Source organism: Charadrius vociferus, unplaced genomic scaffold (assembly GCF_000708025.1).
Source record: "Charadrius vociferus isolate BGI_N301 unplaced genomic scaffold, ASM70802v2 scaffold15, whole genome shotgun sequence".
In the NCBI taxonomy this organism is placed as follows: domain Eukaryota; kingdom Metazoa; phylum Chordata; class Aves; order Charadriiformes; family Charadriidae; genus Charadrius; species Charadrius vociferus.
This window is the reverse complement of record NW_009650064.1, coordinates 3,190,416-3,207,682: the sequence shown is the minus strand read 5'-3', so window position 1 is coordinate 3,207,682 and position 17,267 is coordinate 3,190,416. Positions and strand designations below refer to the sequence as shown.

The following is a 17,267-nucleotide window of genomic DNA, read 5'->3' as shown; positions in this document are numbered from 1 at the left end:
GGCAGCCGGCGCGGACAGGGTTGTGCCGTGGTGTCCGGGCCGCCGCGGTTGCCCAGGCCCGGGAGGGAGAGAAACCTGAGGGAGGGAGAGCGTTCATCGCAACTGATGGTCTTATTTCGTAGGGAAGGAACCAAAACTGCCGCCGTCGCCAACCCCAAAATTAGGAGAAAATCCCAGACAAGCCTCTGAAAGATGGTAATGGAAGATGAACTCGTGGAGGGAGTTAATTGTGGCAAAATATTTACTGAAGAACGTGTACAGAGTTTTAGACAGTAGTGGTGGGAGCTGGCGCTGAGGCTTAACCTGAAGTGTCCATCACTGGGTAGCGGTGGGCACTCTAAAAGTGTACAAGAAAGAGCAACCTATGTCAGAAAAAAAAAAAAAAAAAAAAAGTCTTTTTCAATCCATCCTGAACCAGTGCAGGCCTGGGAACACGCTCCAGTAACTGCGTAACAGACATAGATGGGTGTAGTGCTTGGAGGTGCTCGCAGGGGCCTGTGAGCCTAAACACCATCAGCGAAAGTACTATTGACAGTTGTTTCTGTCACTTCTTGCACACAGAGAGATTTCAGCCAGAGCTGGGAACTGTCAGAGCTCAGTGGTTTCATCAGGCCCCTCTGCTGTAGACATGTGGGTCATTTACCAAAACAATCAAATAGTCCATAAGAAAAAAAAAAGTCCCACCCAGTGGGTACGGCTTGGCTCGTCACGAAGACCTGAAATCAAAGACACAGCTCTAAAAGCAAACACCAGTGAGTGAGAACTAAAAGTTCACAAGCGCCAAGACATCCAGGCAGCTCACAAGCAGGACTGAGCCACTCTTCAGAGGCCAAGAGAAAGGCTGGGGCCCACGGTGGTCCCTTCAGGAGGAGGAGGGGGACCCAGAGGCCTGGTGGAGTTGAGTCCGTAGACACTGTGCACCATCGCCGTGACCGCTGCCCCATGTTCCCCAGTCCCAGCGCCGGTCAAACATCGCCAATTGCCCCGCAGCCAGGGAAGGTAGATAGTGCACAGTTAGGGGCTTCGAGGGATTCTGGTATCCTTTCCCAGAAAGGTAACCTTTGCTTTTGTTAGTTCTCTGTCATTAAGAATTTCAGATATTTTTTTTAAAAGGCACCTGGCTGCCACAGAATGACTGAGACCTCCCCTCTCCCGGTTTCCCAGGCATGGGAAGTAGGAGCGGGGCCAGCTGGGCTCCTCCGGACCAGACCGTATCTGCCTCCTGTGGCTTTTTTTACCCTTTGTGAGAGGAGCTCAAGCCTCACTGGGGCAAAGGGTGAGGAAAGTTCAGTGGCAAGATCTGTGCAGCACCAGTGACTGTGCTGGTCCTAAGCATGAGAACAGCTTTGGTTTTCTTCCATTGAGTTTTCCAAGGAGCAGAAACACATGCCTAAACAGCAAATTACTAAACAGCGCACCAGAAACACACAAACAGTAAATGAGAACAGGTGGTTTTACACTAACAACATCTGCTGTTACCTGACTACTGCTTTTTCTGAGTCAGCTTTCAAGTTTTATTACCCAGAGATACCCATACAAGTTGCTTAATATTCACATCCAACAGCAGCTCCACTTGCTGGTGTACCAAGTACCAGGGATTCTATTTTTTTGTCCAGAGCAAACGCTTAGAGGAACACTGATTGATACAAAGCAAACCCAACTGACCCATTAACACTGAAAAATTATATTGGTGTGTGTCATGCACAGTGTGCTAATGGTTTAAGAGGGAGACGCAGCACTTTCTGGGCAAAAACCAACAAGCAGTAAAACTCAAGCACACTCACCATATTAAACAACATTGACCTGCTTATCAATTGTCTTAGCCCCCCAACCTGATCATCCTGGCTGCTGTTTCAAAATTCCCCAAATAAGGGATTGTCCTGCTGAGTATTTGACAAGGTTTAAGAACTACCACAAATTAATATAATTAGTAATAGGAAGGAGTTCAAGTATTTGGGGATAACTTCTTAAAGTCACACCTGTGCTTTTACAGATGCACAGGCACAACAAATGTCTACTTACATGGTGCATAAAGATTAATATACAAAGGAAAAATACCACAAAGGAAATATACCACAAGGATTAACAAAACAGCAGGTGGCTGTTCTTGCATCTCGAGAAAGACCCACCAACTTCTGTTAGTTTTGTTTTATATAAATTAATCACATCGGGTACATGATACTGAAATACTGAAATACAGAAAAGTACTTGTGGAACTGTAAAATAGTTTACAAGCAAAATAAACCTATGTATGTAATACAGCACTATGCACAATTTTGCAAGATTTCAGATTTCTCAGCTATACCTACGATGTCTTGTTTAGCACAATCTCCCTGAGGGGTGGTGGAAGCTGTATTCCTTCCTTAGCTCCTAACTCCCCCCTGGTGGTGTGACAGCTGCCCTGCCCCAGTCCTCACCACCCCTTACCCGCACTCACTCACGACAAACATATGCACCAGGAGCTGAGGAGGTGTTTCTGCATGGGGAGGCACTCTGATCCGCAGGGTGATGTCCTGAAAGCATGGCGGCACTTCCCGGAGGTGCAGGACACTCCACAGCAGGGAGCAGAGAAGACTCCCAGCAAGGTGGCATGCCAGAATGGGTGTTCCTGCAGGGTAGCCTCTGGCTTCACAACAGCTCACTCTCTGCTAATTGCAACTAGTGGAGGTGCGGCGGCAGCAGCACACACCTTTAGTGCTCTGTTGGACATGTCCAGACCTTATGGGCTTACCAGCGCAGCTTGGCATTCCCACAGCTTGCTCTGTCCAACAGAGTAATTTTGATCCACTCAAAAAGCCACCACCACCACCAAAGCCTGTCCACATCCTCCTTTAGAAAGACATGAATGAGAAGAATCTGGAAGTTCATGTTGTATTTAGTAGTTCTGAAACTAATAAAAGCAGTGAAAAAATGTCATCTATACTAGCATCAATTACAACTTTTGGGGCAAAGTGCTCTTTCATGGCAAGGCAAAGTTAGTTATTGATACAAAATATGTTCCAAAGTTTTATCTAAGGCACCCAAAATGCAGTCATCACAGCTTGAACTGTAATGCCTCTTCCCTCCCTCCCCCAAAAGATACTACTTTTTTTTGTGAATACTTAGCTGCCTTTTAATAATGCTTTATATTTTTTTACATGAAAAATGCAATTTCAGATAAACTGACAAATTGTTGTTTATAAAGTGAACTCTTTTTCAGCTTAAAACTGTTCACTGTATGAAAAGTAATTTGTGAATAATTTCAGTAAGTCCAAAACAAATATTTTCTTAAGAGAGTCTCCTTGCAGAGAAACCTTACCCCAGGTTGTGGCAGCAACCTGTTTTCCAACGGGTTCACGTGACTATAGTATTCAAACAGCCTCATTCATGTTAGCTGCTGTTGTCACTGGGCAAGGGACACTGAAAAGTTTCACCATTATGGAAAAAAAGTTCTGAAACACGTGGTAGCAACCCACTGCTTCTTGCTATAGTAAACAGTATATTACTACAATAGTAACTTGTGGCGATACTCAGTGACAAGAAATACCTTTGTATTAAGAAAGCCATGGACAAAGGGGGGGAAAAGTCTCACAGGCTTGTGTTCCAAGCAAGACATGAAGTTATCCTCTTAAAGACAACTCCACAGAAAATTCTTAAAAGATATGTGAAAAATTAAAAGCGCTCCATGTTTCTCAGTTCAGCAAATCTGCTCTATGATAAGATACCCAAATAGCTGCAAATTAAAACCACAAAAGCAATTTCCAACTAGGAAAGGACCCATTGGCGCTCCCGATGACACTAGCAAGTCCTGCCGGGCAATGACTACACTGCGGTGGAGGGCAGATTCCAGCTGTAAAGCCTGTTTGTGTCCTCCCAACACAGACCATGCAGGAACTACCAGCACTGCGAGTTCAAGAGAGTCACTGAAGCTTTTGCATGACCGTTTCACCTACACCTTTCAATCTGTGCGTGGACATTCAAACCTCAGGATAAGCAAATGCCACACGCACTGAAATCCAGTTAATCCAGACTTGCAGAATTTTCTATTCAGTTTTAGCAGACCTGCTATTAAACAGGCAAACTGAAGAGTTCATAAAAAAGGTCAAATTATATGAAGTTTGAAAAGAAAAAGGGAATCAAAGCTACTAAGCTGTGTATCTGTAGTCTGCCCTAGAGAGAGGAAGCCAGAGAAACGCGAGTGCCAATGAAGCGAAGAGTACAGACACAGAAAAAGCTCAGAATGGCATTTACAGATTCACACAGAGACACGATCCACAGGTTATAAGGACACTATAAAAAGAGAGTTAATGGAGAACAGCTGTAAGCTTCCTCCGAGGAGGTTACTACTGACCTACTAAACAATCTTTCACATAGTATTAAAAACGCTGAAGAGATGTGCTGAATTAGGGCTCCCTGGGAGGAGGTGGGTACTTCTCCCACCTGCACGCCAACTACCAAGGAAAGGTTCACACTCTGCTCTCTACACACTTCGCTTTGGGTGCACACATGGAAGTAAACTTTTGGAAAGCAGCAGATCTTCATACGATTGTGCACTTTAAAAAGACAAACGTAGGTTAAGAGATTAGGAAAATTTCCTCTGCCTCCCTGAATGACTGCTGCTGCACAAGAAGGGTATTGCTTTCAATTCACCAATTTGCCAGTTTACAGCTTTTTTGCTGCACGTTATCTAATGATTGCAGGAAAAAAAAGTCACTCCTAAATCAAACGTATGGACTTGTCATCAAGTGGCCTTTCCCATCTAATTTTTTACTTCTGGAAAATTATCAGATCTGAACAAGCAATTTGCCTTCTGTGTTGGATACAGTTAGCTACGGAACAGAAACCAAGGCCGAAAATTAGCCATTGTAGTTAGCATTAAGTTGTCAGTTTTCCCTAGATTCAGAATAGGAACTAGTCTAGTAGTTGGTGATAACATTTTATTAGTAGCTACCTTTATCTCCTATTTCAGCAGTTATGAACAGCTAAGGATTTAGACTTAAAAAAATGTGAACGTTACCGAATTTTCCTTTAACTAGTTTCTCTAGCACATCTTAAAAGTGAACTAACAGAAGGGCTTAAGTCAAAGGGAGATGAGGTGTATGATTTTAATAAACATTTTTCTTATTAAAATCTTGATATAGTTTAAATATACCATACAGAGGAAAAAAGCTATTTATAAAGCTACATACACATTTCAAGTCAATGACGACAGCATAAATCATTCTAAATTCCCTCTCCACTTATCAGAATGCCTCGTGTGTGTATATATGGTGAGCTACTGTGAGTTATCTGCATAATTTTTGTCTAGCTATACATTACAGGACTTAAAAAAATGTTTAAGCTATATACAGAAATATATATACATATAACATATATTTATATGTTATACATACACATACACTTATATACATATACACACAATACATATATATATATATATATACACACAGTACTTTACATTTTTATATGGCCTTTCATCCAAGAGCCTTGGATAGTTTTTAATACATCAAGTCTCACAAAGCTTTGTGAGGGAGGGAGCTTTATTTTACAGACTGTAGATTTGATGCCTATTCTAAACAGTTTCTTTTGTTGCTTTCTACTAACTTTACACATTTCAGTTAGAGGCAGTTTTGGTAATGGAAGTAATTACACCAGTTAGAAATCCAGGCATAAGGTATATGTTGCTTCGTACCTTTGTAACTATCCTCCTTAGTATATGAGGACAGCCATACCAGTATAAATTTCTCTATACTAATACAACTATAGCTAGACTTGTGTAGCTGTACTGCTTTTTATTTTTAATTGATACTAGCATAGTAAAATCTGATACAGTTTTGAACTTGAGATACACTGGAAGTCACAACAGGAAATTCAGAATAGACTCCAGTCCTCGTACACTGAAACTATCCTTTTCTAGGATGATTGATTGAGGAAGTATCAGTACATGCAGAAAAAAATTCTACATCTGGTTACTTGATTTATCTGCAGGTTTAACTACACAAGCCTGAAACAGTCAGCCTTATTTAGAAAAAAGGATTTTCAGCATCCATTTGGCAACTGGTGCTCAGAATTTCTGATCTCAACTGTCCTCCATACCTCTAGCAACTAAACGATGATGATGAAAACAGACACTTTTTTAACAGTCACAGCTGTAGGTAACTTTGGTGATCCTCAACTAGCTGACAAACAAAAACCCAGTGGAGTTCTGGCAAAGGTGAATTCCACTTGGATTTTGATGAAATGTTAGTTTAGCTCTTCCCAGCAGAAGGAAGAAAAAAAAAAAAAAATCACTAACACGGACTCATGGTGTTGGAGAAGCAAGAAAGAAGAACATCACCACCACAAAAGCTCTTAACCTTCAATACTTCAGTCTGCTATGCTTTCAGAAATTTGTTTTGACACAGAAAAAGTAGCCCCTTCCTTTATTAATCACCTCCTAACTCTTAAAAATCTCTCAAGCATTAGGGAAAACACATCCTAGGTTATGGTCAAAGACTGCCCTCCCCAAAAGCAACCAACCACTTTGAAAGTGAACATACAGTAGAACCCACTACAATGCACTTTGAGAATTTTATTCTAACCTAATTACCTTGAGATTTTTCAGAACAAGCCACTTTCCCTTCAAACCAATTCTGCGCAAAGAAGGGGTTGCCTGGCCTGTTTCATTCAGGATTCTCTGCTAACTGTAAAATGTGGGCTGAATGTCTTCTGCAGGTCAATTTTTCAGTTACAAAATTCAGATCTTTATTGAACGACTATGTTTAGTGTATGCTAAAGTATAAATGGCTAAATAAATAAAAACTATTGTTTCTTCAGTATGACTTGGTATTTTGTCTGTAATTTCTTTATTAAAAAACTGTAACAAGATACTTAAAAAAAGGCTAGATACAAAAGAAGTTAAGCTGCTCACGAACATTAAAGTTTTCCAAAATGTATCTTCAATAATCATGATCTTATAAACATTTTACAGTTACCAGAAAGTGCCCAGGCTGAGTTTACATAGTTAGATAATGTAGTACAAGTGTCAGGTTAGAACTGGTAGTGGAACAACCTCCTGACTGTCTGTTCACTGAAACAGGGATACAAAAATGTTGATTGTGGACTATGAAATACTGTGCATTGGCCTCATCATATGTACAAAAAAAAGAAACCCGCTAAAGGTACAGATTACATGCAAAATATTAGTGATGGTATCTGATGCGCCAGAGTTCAATGCAATCAGAACAAAAATTGCAATGAAAGTGGTTTTATAAGTGAACGATCCCAACTCCAGGATCTGAGCTGTCAGGAACTTTTTACAAGTTCAATATACATGATACACAACTGCAGCCAACCACAAATTAAACACCATAAAAAAAAGTTAAAATAAAACACAGAACATACTTAATTTTTTATTTCGAAATTCCCTACTCCCTCTATACAAGAACCTTTGCTGAAACACTTTCCACAAAGGCAGCAGTGAATTTTCAGAACATTTTACATATTTTCCCTCAGCAAAAAGATAAATCACAGTGTAAATTATATTGTTCTGCTGTCATCTTTGGCTGGGGTTAGGCAAAGGAGTTATTGACTAGCAAACTGTTGCAATCAGATACTGCCAGTGCTCCTTAGGCCTTCACGATACAAATTTAGTACAGGAATGTTTGCATTTAAATCTTTAAAGTACCACCAGGGGTATGACAGCATTAACTTTCATAAACTTTTATAGACAAATGGAAAAATCTACAAAACTTAGCTAGTAATATTACACAGCAATACACACTTTTTATACTCTACACAAAACCAAAATTCTTGGTCTTAATGGCGAGTAACAATTTCTGTTTCAAAATCTGCTTAGAGGAATAGAGTGGGACATAAAGGCGAGAAATGCAAGTGTTTGCTGTAGGAAGATGTTGGTCATCTGGTGGTCTTATTGTGATGGATGGCATAGGCTGGAATCCCTCCTCACTGGCAGGCAATGATGGACTTGAGGTCCAAAAGTACACCTGAAAAAAGAAGATGGCATTTAGAATTTTGCTGCAGAAGGCTAAATTTCATATTGCCTATATGTTGTGTAGCGGTAGGTTAAACAAGAACTGCACAGTCACAGCAAATTTGATCATACTACGTTTCGTTCAATATGCCAACTAAATTCAGTGGTCATGCTACCTGCTTTTGTAGTAGCTTCCTTCACTTCCTTTCCTCAACTGCTCATTATTTTACATACTCTGTCAAAACTGATGAAAGCAGCACTCAAAATGAAACTGTATCAACAAATCCTCAGTAAATGAAATGTCCCCAAATCCATCTGGGAAGATGGTGACTGCCATCAATACAAAATGCAGCAGAAATCTCTCACAAACCAGTTAGTGACTACAGACAGACAAAAAGCATCAACGGAGAATATTTGGTTTATAGTCTCAACTGACTTGCACAGCAGAATCGCTACCAAAGCGTAACCATAGATATTCCTTAACAAATGTGCTCTAGATTTTCCGCTTTTCAGATTAGTCCTTGTTTCCTTTTAGCAAACTGTAAAGGAAAGATAGTACCTTAAGTAGTAGGAAGTTAAAAGCAAATAGTTTCAAGAAGCGTACAACGAATATGATTTACAGGCAAGTTTTCCAAAATGAAGCACCCTCAACAGTATCTTGTTCTTTCATGCTTCTCATCAGCTATTCCTAAAGGGCTTTGAGAAGGAAAAAGTATCATTACTGACGTCTTACAGAGAGGACACAGGTGTTGCCCTCAGGATATGCAGAAGTCAGGAGAATAGATGATTCAGGAAGAGAACTCAACCCCAAAACCCCGCTAGCCCACAACACAGCTGACTAACCACAGTTACTCAGCTTAAGAACAACCGTGCAGAGACTGTAATTGTGCTTCCATAAGAGATCTGTGAACATGGATAAGGACACACCACGCTTACTTCCGGTTACAAGAAGGTCTAGGATTCACACCTGATGTTTCCAGAACTGAAAGTCTAATCAAACCCTACTGCCCTGGTCTGCTACCTTAACTCCTCACATACAAAGTCAATGCAGGTAGACACACTTAAAAACAGTAATGATGCTGAAGTTATTCCAGTTCTTCTGCATGTTTCCACTGAGCACAGACAACTTACTAGATCTTGTCTTTCTGTCATACTCATCTTCTCAACTATGGACCAAAACCAGCGCTTGAATTGCAAAAGCTTCTCAGCATTTTCTCCTGTGTCAAATAAAAAAGATATACAATTCAGTTGGTACACTGTACAATAAATATTAAGAGGTCTGTTTTATGTGTGCTGCAAGTTGAATCTCAGCTACAGTCTCATTCATAAAGCCCTGATACTCGAGACAGTAGTCATTTCAAAACTAATACACAGACTTTTGAATGTAAAGGCTAACTCTCACATCCCTCAGTACAGCTCCCACCCTCTCCCTCCCAAAAAGCCTAACAACAGCTAAATATAGTCTAAAAATTATGTAAGAAATATCAGACTGCATCCACCACATCTATAGTTCTAAAGTTAGGTCAGAACTTTCAGAAGGAAAGATATACTACCAATAATACAATCCTTGTATTTAGCATCAAGTGACAGCAAAGTTGGGCAATGTGCTTTGCCCTCTCCCTCAGTTGAAGGTAAATATTTTCAAAGATATGCAAAAAAATCACGAGTAATTTTATTAGGACTTTCAGTGACTTATTAACTGATGTGAAATTTAAAGAGGTAGTTAATGCTGGTAACTCTACTCCACACGGAAAAAACAGTGTTAAGTTACCCATACAACTCTGTTTCTGAATAAGTTATTCAGAACTTATTTTCTGTTTTCAGAAACATACCTGACTCATCATTGAAAGAGGTAAAGCTGATTAGCATTTGCACATTTACTTCACCACAGCCATTTACCAAAAGTCTGAAATCTTCTGCTGTCAAATCTTCTAGTGAATTCTTTGGAAGTACATCCAGGAGACCCTTCCTCATTGCCTTAAGTGAAAACCACAAGATTCACATTATAGCCATATCACTTTCAGACTGACTTGAAATGCATTACTGAAAAGTTCCACGTGAAATCCCCTATTAACTCAAAATTCATTATTGTCCTAGCTATTCCTTTCTTTCAAAGCTTTACCATCTGAGATGCAAATTTTCTGAAACAAAGAACTGCACCAATATGTTAAACCCTACCTACTATTGCAAAAGAAAGTAGTAATTGTTTGAACTAATATTTCACCAAGAGCACAAGGAAATGCACTCTCTAATGCTAAGAAGTTCAGGTATTTTGTTGCGCTATGCTGAATATGATGAGAATTACGAAAAACGTATCTTGCATGTTAATTTTGCTTTGCTTCCTCAGACACTCATATGCCAACTTTGCTTTAAAAATGTTATACACACATATTTTATTTAAAAAAGTAATATCCTGAAAATATTGGAAATTGCATTTTCAAAATGGAAGAATACGAATAAATTTGTTTTAGTAAATTCCAAAATGAATAAGAATGTTATGGTTTTACTCTTAAAATAATCAAGAGTCAAACTATTAATAGAGGCAGACATGGAGATCAAGTAGCTTAATTCCAGGAACATGTTATTTCGGTAAGAATTTTGGACCTAAGCTGCAGAGAGGTAATCGGGCAGTCTGCTAGCGTATCTCAGAAACGCAGCAGGAAACCACAGTCAGCAGAAAACGCCAAGTTTAGATGTAGTTTCATACGACAGAGTAAGTGGTTCTAAGTACTGCACCTTCATTAACTGCTTACAAAACCACTATTCTGTAACTTTTATTTAAAAAGGGCTTCAAAATGAAATTATTTTTAATATAGTTTTATAGTCAATTGTAGGGTTTCTTGCCAGGCTAGTAAAATAAGAACAAAGTTGTATGTTTCATAACTGTTTTTTCCTTTTAAAACAAGGACACAAGTTAGATGTTCAAGGTGATTTATGTAGATATTTTGAAATTTCTTTTTAATCTTTGTTTACAAGGCTAAACAAATTAAAGGTGACAGATTATTAGAATAAAGTAGCTGCTAAATACAAACCAAAAATTCCATTTGAGCTCAAGAAATGGACATATATGCTTAACCAATGGGATCAAGTTTAAAAGAAATTATCTTTCATTCTATAAAAAAAGAGAAATTGCTCAAAGTACTCAGTCTTCACAGTACTGCATAAACAGCTATACAATTACACAAAATTTAGAAAATGAAATATTTTTAATCAAGCTGTCACGACTTCAAAAGAAACCTGATTAGCAATACCATAATGAGGAAAAGAATTAACTGACTGAAATCTTACAGATATTTTTATTTTTATTTTAAAAAACACTCCACCAAAGACTTACATGTAGAGGCTGTTCTGCTACAACCAACATTCGGTGTTCTGCATATTTCCGGACATACTCATATACATTCTGAGGAGTGACCGGTATATTTACACCATTGGAAATAAGTTCAACCTATAGCAAAGTAACAAGGACCATTTATAAAGGAGAAAAGAAAAAAAAAAGGAAAAAGTAAATGAGATTATTACAACAGCCACAGTATGCTGCAGTGTGATTTACTGCTTAATATCCCTCTAAAGCCAAGCAAAATTTACTACTACAGGTTAGCTTTAAAGAGTCCCTAGGATTGACTATGCTATCCAGGCTTTATGGTAGGCTCTACATCACCTTCAAGGAAAAAAATCCACGCTTCAATGCCTAACAAGAACATAGTATTTGCATCTAGGAAGGGTAAAGCACTGTCTCTGCCACCTGAGAAGAGCATGAATTGTGTGTAGACCACAACGTATAGAAGCTGTCGAATTCTGAAACTAGAGAGACAGAGGTTTAGCTGTGCTTACCTGCCCTCCACCCTCCTCCTTACACAGGTCTATTGCAAAGGCTAAATCCATTGCTGCAAACACTGCATCAGCATCTGTACTCTGGGAAGCGAGGATAAGTTGCCGAAGGCTTTCATACATAACCGGATCGAAAAAAGCAAAGTCATGCCAGTTCACCTGTAAAAGAGATAGATGTTTGAAACTCGATGTTTTAAACACGTCAGTTGTTTAAGAATATATTCAAAATTAGGTGACCTGTGCCCAATCTATGCACTAGCATACAGCAGTGTATAACCTGTGTAACAAAGCACACAAACACTTGGAAATAAAGGCAGTCAAACTCCTATTTTCAGCCTGCTTTTGAAGGTACATTAGAATACCGAAGCGCACTAGCAAAATGTAGACAGACCTGTAAAGTCTTTCCTGCTATTAAGGGCACAGGGGTTATAAAAGAAAATTTGTAGGGTTTTTTTAAACAAAGTCTTCTACATATCACCTAGACCAATAGAGATTTGGTGGAGGTTGACTGAAGTTGGAAGAAATTTGCATCAATGCTCCAAAACGCTGAAAGTTCCCCTCCACTTAAACACATACATAGTGCTGCTACACATACACACATCTGAATGAGTGATGGCCTAGTAGCTGCATACCACAGTTTCCAACAATTCAAATACCAATGTCTCCTTCTTGCTGTTTTCTATAGTGCCTTGCTTCTTTGTTCTTTATCAGCCTGGAGAGAAAAGTCATCTACTAACTAAACTAAAGTAAACCTAACTAAAATATTGTTTGATGTATCCAACATCTAACTAGAAGGAATACGTATTCAAGAACAAAAACCTGAAAGAAAGAATTAGAAGGGATTCTCTTGGAACATATTGGGATATTTGGAGGCATATCTTTCTGCCTTCTTTTTCATTAAAGAGTATAGGTATATTGGATAATTGATTATGTGATCAACATTGCTTTGAAGGACAGACCAGCAGTAACAAACCTTGGTTTAAGTTTGTTGTATCAGACAGACCTTATAATGCTATTCTATTGACTGATGCCTGAAATGTGAAGTCCACAATTAGTGTTTATTGGGGTGGGGAAGCATTTTTGCCAAAAATTTATGTAATTATTGCAGTGTTGGGGCCAGTTCTGTTGAATATCTTTATCAATGATCTGGACAAAGGGATCGAGTGCACCTTCACTAAGTTTGCAGATGACACCAAGTTGGGCAGGACTGTTGATCTGAACAAGTCTTGAGGAGCAGCTGAGAGAACTGGGGTTGTTTAGCCTGGAGAAAAAGAGGCTCAGGGGAGACCTTATCGCTCCCTACAGCTACCTGAAAGGTGGCTGTAGGGAGGTGAGAGTTGGTCTCTTCTCCCCAGTAACAAGCAATAGGACAAGAGGAAATGCCCTCAAGTTGTGCCAGGGAAGGTTTAGATTGGATATTAGGAAAAAATTCTTCACCAAAAGGGTTGTCAAGGACTGGAACAGGCTGCCCAGGGAAGTGGCTGAGTCACCATCCCTGGAGGCATTTGAAAAATGTGTAGATATGGTGCTTAGAGGCATGGTTTAGCGGTGGACTTGGCAGTGTTAGGTTTATGGTTGGATTTGATGATCTTAAAGGTCCTTTCCAACCTAATCGATTCTATGATTCTATCTGTTTGAGTCTTCAGTCTCAGGAAGAGAAAAAGGGGAGACAGTAAACTGTTTTTGAAGAGAGTCAAAAATTAACTCCTTACAAGTCATTCCATCTTAGTCAAATACCTGACTTCTAGTAAATCTACTCAGTTCAAAACCTAGCAAATGAAAAAATTAACACTCCTCAAATTAAATTTAAAGACATCCTTACAGTTCCAGTATCAACTCTGCTAGTCAATACTTACACATTGGGGGGAAAAAAAGCAGTTTTTAAAGACAAGATTTTACATCATTAAAGGAAATTGCAATTTCTATATGTTCAACTTACCTTTCTGCCAAGAAGAACTTTGATTACATGTCTATTTAACGTGATGGGACATAGTTCATTCTGCAACAAGCACAATCCTAGGATTCTGAAAATAAATGTTTGGGTTTTGTTTTGGTACGACAGAAGTTACATTGGAGATCTTTCAGCAAATTCACATAATAAAGTAAAAATATTTTAAGAATCAAGCTGCAGCTAGACTTCCAGCCTTATCAATCCCCAAAAGAAAATTATGGACATATATAATTAAAAAAAAAAAAAAAATTCCTGCAGTATAAAACTTCCAGATTGTGAAATAAAAATTTAACAGGAAAAGAAACCTCAAGTTGACTTGTGCAAACTCCCCACTATTTACCTCCAGGTGAGAAATACATAAAAGCATAAAAGTAATAAAGAAAGTTTTTGCACCTTGGATCATTGGTACTCTCCCTGGTATTTCGTATATATGTCTTTTACGTTTTTTCAGACTAGAAAGTTAATAGTAGCATACCTGCCAATGTTTCTGAAACAATTCAGCCTTGCTTCTGTGTTTTTACCAGGTCTTGGTGTATAAAAACCTCGTTTTCCAGGTTGGTAGAAAAGTGGTGCATTATCATCCCCATCATCTGTATCATCTAATTCCATATCTACTACGCTGCGGCTGGAACCATGTCGCTTTCTATTTTCCTGTTTTGAAAATCAGAATAGCAATTAACAAACTTACTTGTAGTTACTGACGCACATCAAGAAGCTATTTGGTTCAAGTTTCTTTGGTTAAAACTTTCCATGATACTTCCCAATGGTAACATTTTATACTTCTGAGTAATCACTGCTTAATCTTTTCAAAAGAAGAAAAGAAAGATAACTCCACAAGGTAATTAAACACAACTTTGTCTTGCGTGATAAAGAAAGGCTCCAGTTGCTTAAGTTTTTAAAATTAATTGATACAACTGGATCTTAAGTAAATTTCCTTTGTGCAACAGTTCATTACCTGCACTTTATCTGAAGAGTCCAGCAATCCAAGATCCAATATACTGTCAGCACCATTCTCCCTTGACAAGGACAAAAAAAAAAAAAAAGGCAGATTTAATTTCACAATAAGGAATTCTCATATTCTGAAACCAGACAGATTAGATTAAACCAAAGCCAACAAGTCACTTGTCCAAAGATCTAGAACAAAGCCGGGAATAAGTTGCACGTATCAGAGTTAGATGTAGCACAGTGCAAGTGCTTTGACCACAAAATCAGTTTTCATTTCTTATCTAAATCCTTGATACTTTACCTGCCATGTGCAATAATGAGTTCCATTGCTTCATCAACTCTTGCTCTAAGGGAATCTTCACTAGCTAGTAACAGAAGTAGCTGAGCAGGGGACAATTCCAACAGCATTCCTGTGATTTTACTTGCAAACGCCTGGGGATAAGGAATGGCATGTTTTACTATTCTCCTCCAGGTCTCCCATTTCATAAAACCATATTTGAGAAGTTTTAGCATTTTTAATATAGAATGCATTACAAGATACCTCCTAAACTAAATGACAAATTACAGTAACAAAACCTTAAGAAAATGCCAAAGAATATAAAACCAGTCCTACATGTTCAAATATTTTCAGTTATGTTACAATAACGGACAAGGAAATTAATTTTTAAATTAAAAAATTACAAGAACAATATTTAATTAAGTGTATTCGATAGATAAGTCTTACTGGTTGCATTGCTTGCACACGAGGGTAGAGTCTTTCTCCAAGGGCTTGTCTGTGTGCTGGAAGAGGGTCAGGGTCATCACTAGGATTTCCTTCTGATGCCGGTCTAAAAGGCCGTGTGTCAATGGAAAGTTGTCTTCTAAAGTCCCTTAAGAAAATTGGAGCAGTCTGTACTCATTTCAGAGGAAATATGCAAAAATCCTCTGGAACAATACCATTTGCATACAGATTACAAAATAGCATTAGCTTTTATGTGTGAACAGTGGTGTTGCTCATAACTGCTTGGAGAGAATGATTCAGAAACAGAATCAAAATCAACCGAGATTTTAATACTACTAGTATTTTGGATACAGCAGTCAGACATGCCACCAGCAGCAATGCTGTTTCTAAACCACTTCACAATTTTAATCTAGTACAAAAGTTTTTGTTATTGTTTTAGCAGGAGAGATCGATGCTTGACACATCATCTATCAATGCTAAAGTAAGTGTAATTATTCTATAAAGAATTAAAGTATATATTGAATTTCAAGATGTTACCCTGCAAATTGCTCCTGAAAGTGAAAAAGACAGACAGCTTTAATTTGAGGAAGTAAAAGTATTTTTCCTGAAGATAATAAAGGCAATTATTCTATTTGACAAAGTATCTCCAACAAATTAAAAATATATCACTTACCTATCCCTATCTCTCCGAGAACCAGCTCGTAAGCCACTACTTCTCCGCATTTCTCTCTCTCGCTCCCTTTCCCGATCTCTCTCTCCCCTATTTCGCAATCTCTGCATCAGACCTGAAAGGGAAAAAAACCTCATAAGCTTAAACATCTTTGTACTTCTCTCTCCTAAGTTTCAGTGCAAGGAGGACACAGTTTTTGCAGATAGCTTGAAAGACATCAATGAGACAGAACCACTTCAGTTAAAACAGTGATTGGGATTCAATCAAACTTAAGAATGGAACCTGAAGTGTTTGTACCAACTTACAAATGCCAAAACACTTCAAGAATTTATACGTACTTTAAAAAACATTAAAATATATTTGCGACAAGCCAGATGAAGCAGTCATATTAAAATGTATAAGCTCTTACAGACTAAAATCTTGACAATTATTGCCTACCAGAAAGATGCTCAAAAAAGCTGAGAGCATCTAAAGCAGACTCTTGTTTCAAGAAAAACAAGAGCTTCCTGTTTCTGAAAGCAGAAAAAAAGCCATTTCCTTTCCTCAGAGAAGTAACACGCACATTTCACAGTTCCCATGCTAACAAGAGAAATCTCTGAGACAATGCCAAATATTTCAGTGTAAAAAGGCATCCAAGGCTTTTATAAGTGTTATCTGTAGATTAACTGCTGTGCATCACTTACTTGTATGGGTACCCTTGTTGGCATTCTGAATACAGTCTAGATTTGGCAGTTTCTCGTTTGACAGAAAAGCCTGTGCAATAGCAGTATAAAAGCTTCGTGCTACACCGCTGCCTTCTCCTGGCTCATCCTTAAAAGTAACTTTTACTCTGTGTACAGCCATCGGAGTGGTGGCACACCTGCGACCAAAATGATTGTTGAGCTGCCTCATGGTCTGCTGTATTAGAAGATCTCTGTCTCGATCAACCTAATAAAAACATAAAAAAAGTTTTCTTTTCTTTACCAAGCATCATATTGACAGAATTTCAGCTTCACAAGAAGTTGCTGGACGCTTCTGCCCAGACTCAGAAAATACCAATTAGCCTGTGAAAAACTACAGAGTAATTGCAACAAAGCTCACAAAGTAAGGTTTAAGACACCTGCGTGCAGACTCTGCAGTACAACTTCTCCTATCAAGTTACTGCATCACACGATAATTCAACTTTTAATAAAAACAAATTCAGAAGACAAACTGACAT

General features: G+C 38.5%; 1 protein-coding gene across 1 annotated transcript in view; it reads right to left on the bottom strand.

The window, feature by feature from the left end:
• Window positions 1–6,801: 6,801 nt before the first annotated feature.
• Window positions 6,802–17,267, bottom strand: part of UBR5 (ubiquitin protein ligase E3 component n-recognin 5) — a 72,784-nt gene continuing 62,318 nt past the window's right edge. Inside the window, exons 48-59 of the mRNA XM_009891818.1 lie at window positions 16,753–16,996; window positions 16,073–16,184; window positions 15,403–15,547; window positions 14,980–15,110; window positions 14,689–14,749; window positions 14,209–14,384; window positions 13,722–13,806; window positions 11,786–11,941; window positions 11,286–11,399; window positions 9,784–9,928; window positions 9,083–9,168; window positions 6,802–7,964 (exon numbers count right to left, since the gene is read on the bottom strand). Coding sequence (XP_009890120.1) covers window positions 7,752–7,964; window positions 9,083–9,168; window positions 9,784–9,928; window positions 11,286–11,399; window positions 11,786–11,941; window positions 13,722–13,806; window positions 14,209–14,384; window positions 14,689–14,749; window positions 14,980–15,110; window positions 15,403–15,547; window positions 16,073–16,184; window positions 16,753–16,996 — 1,668 coding nt within the window. The 3' untranslated portion in view covers window positions 6,802–7,751. The remainder of the gene's footprint in view (window positions 7,965–9,082; window positions 9,169–9,783; window positions 9,929–11,285; window positions 11,400–11,785; window positions 11,942–13,721; window positions 13,807–14,208; window positions 14,385–14,688; window positions 14,750–14,979; window positions 15,111–15,402; window positions 15,548–16,072; window positions 16,185–16,752; window positions 16,997–17,267) is intronic.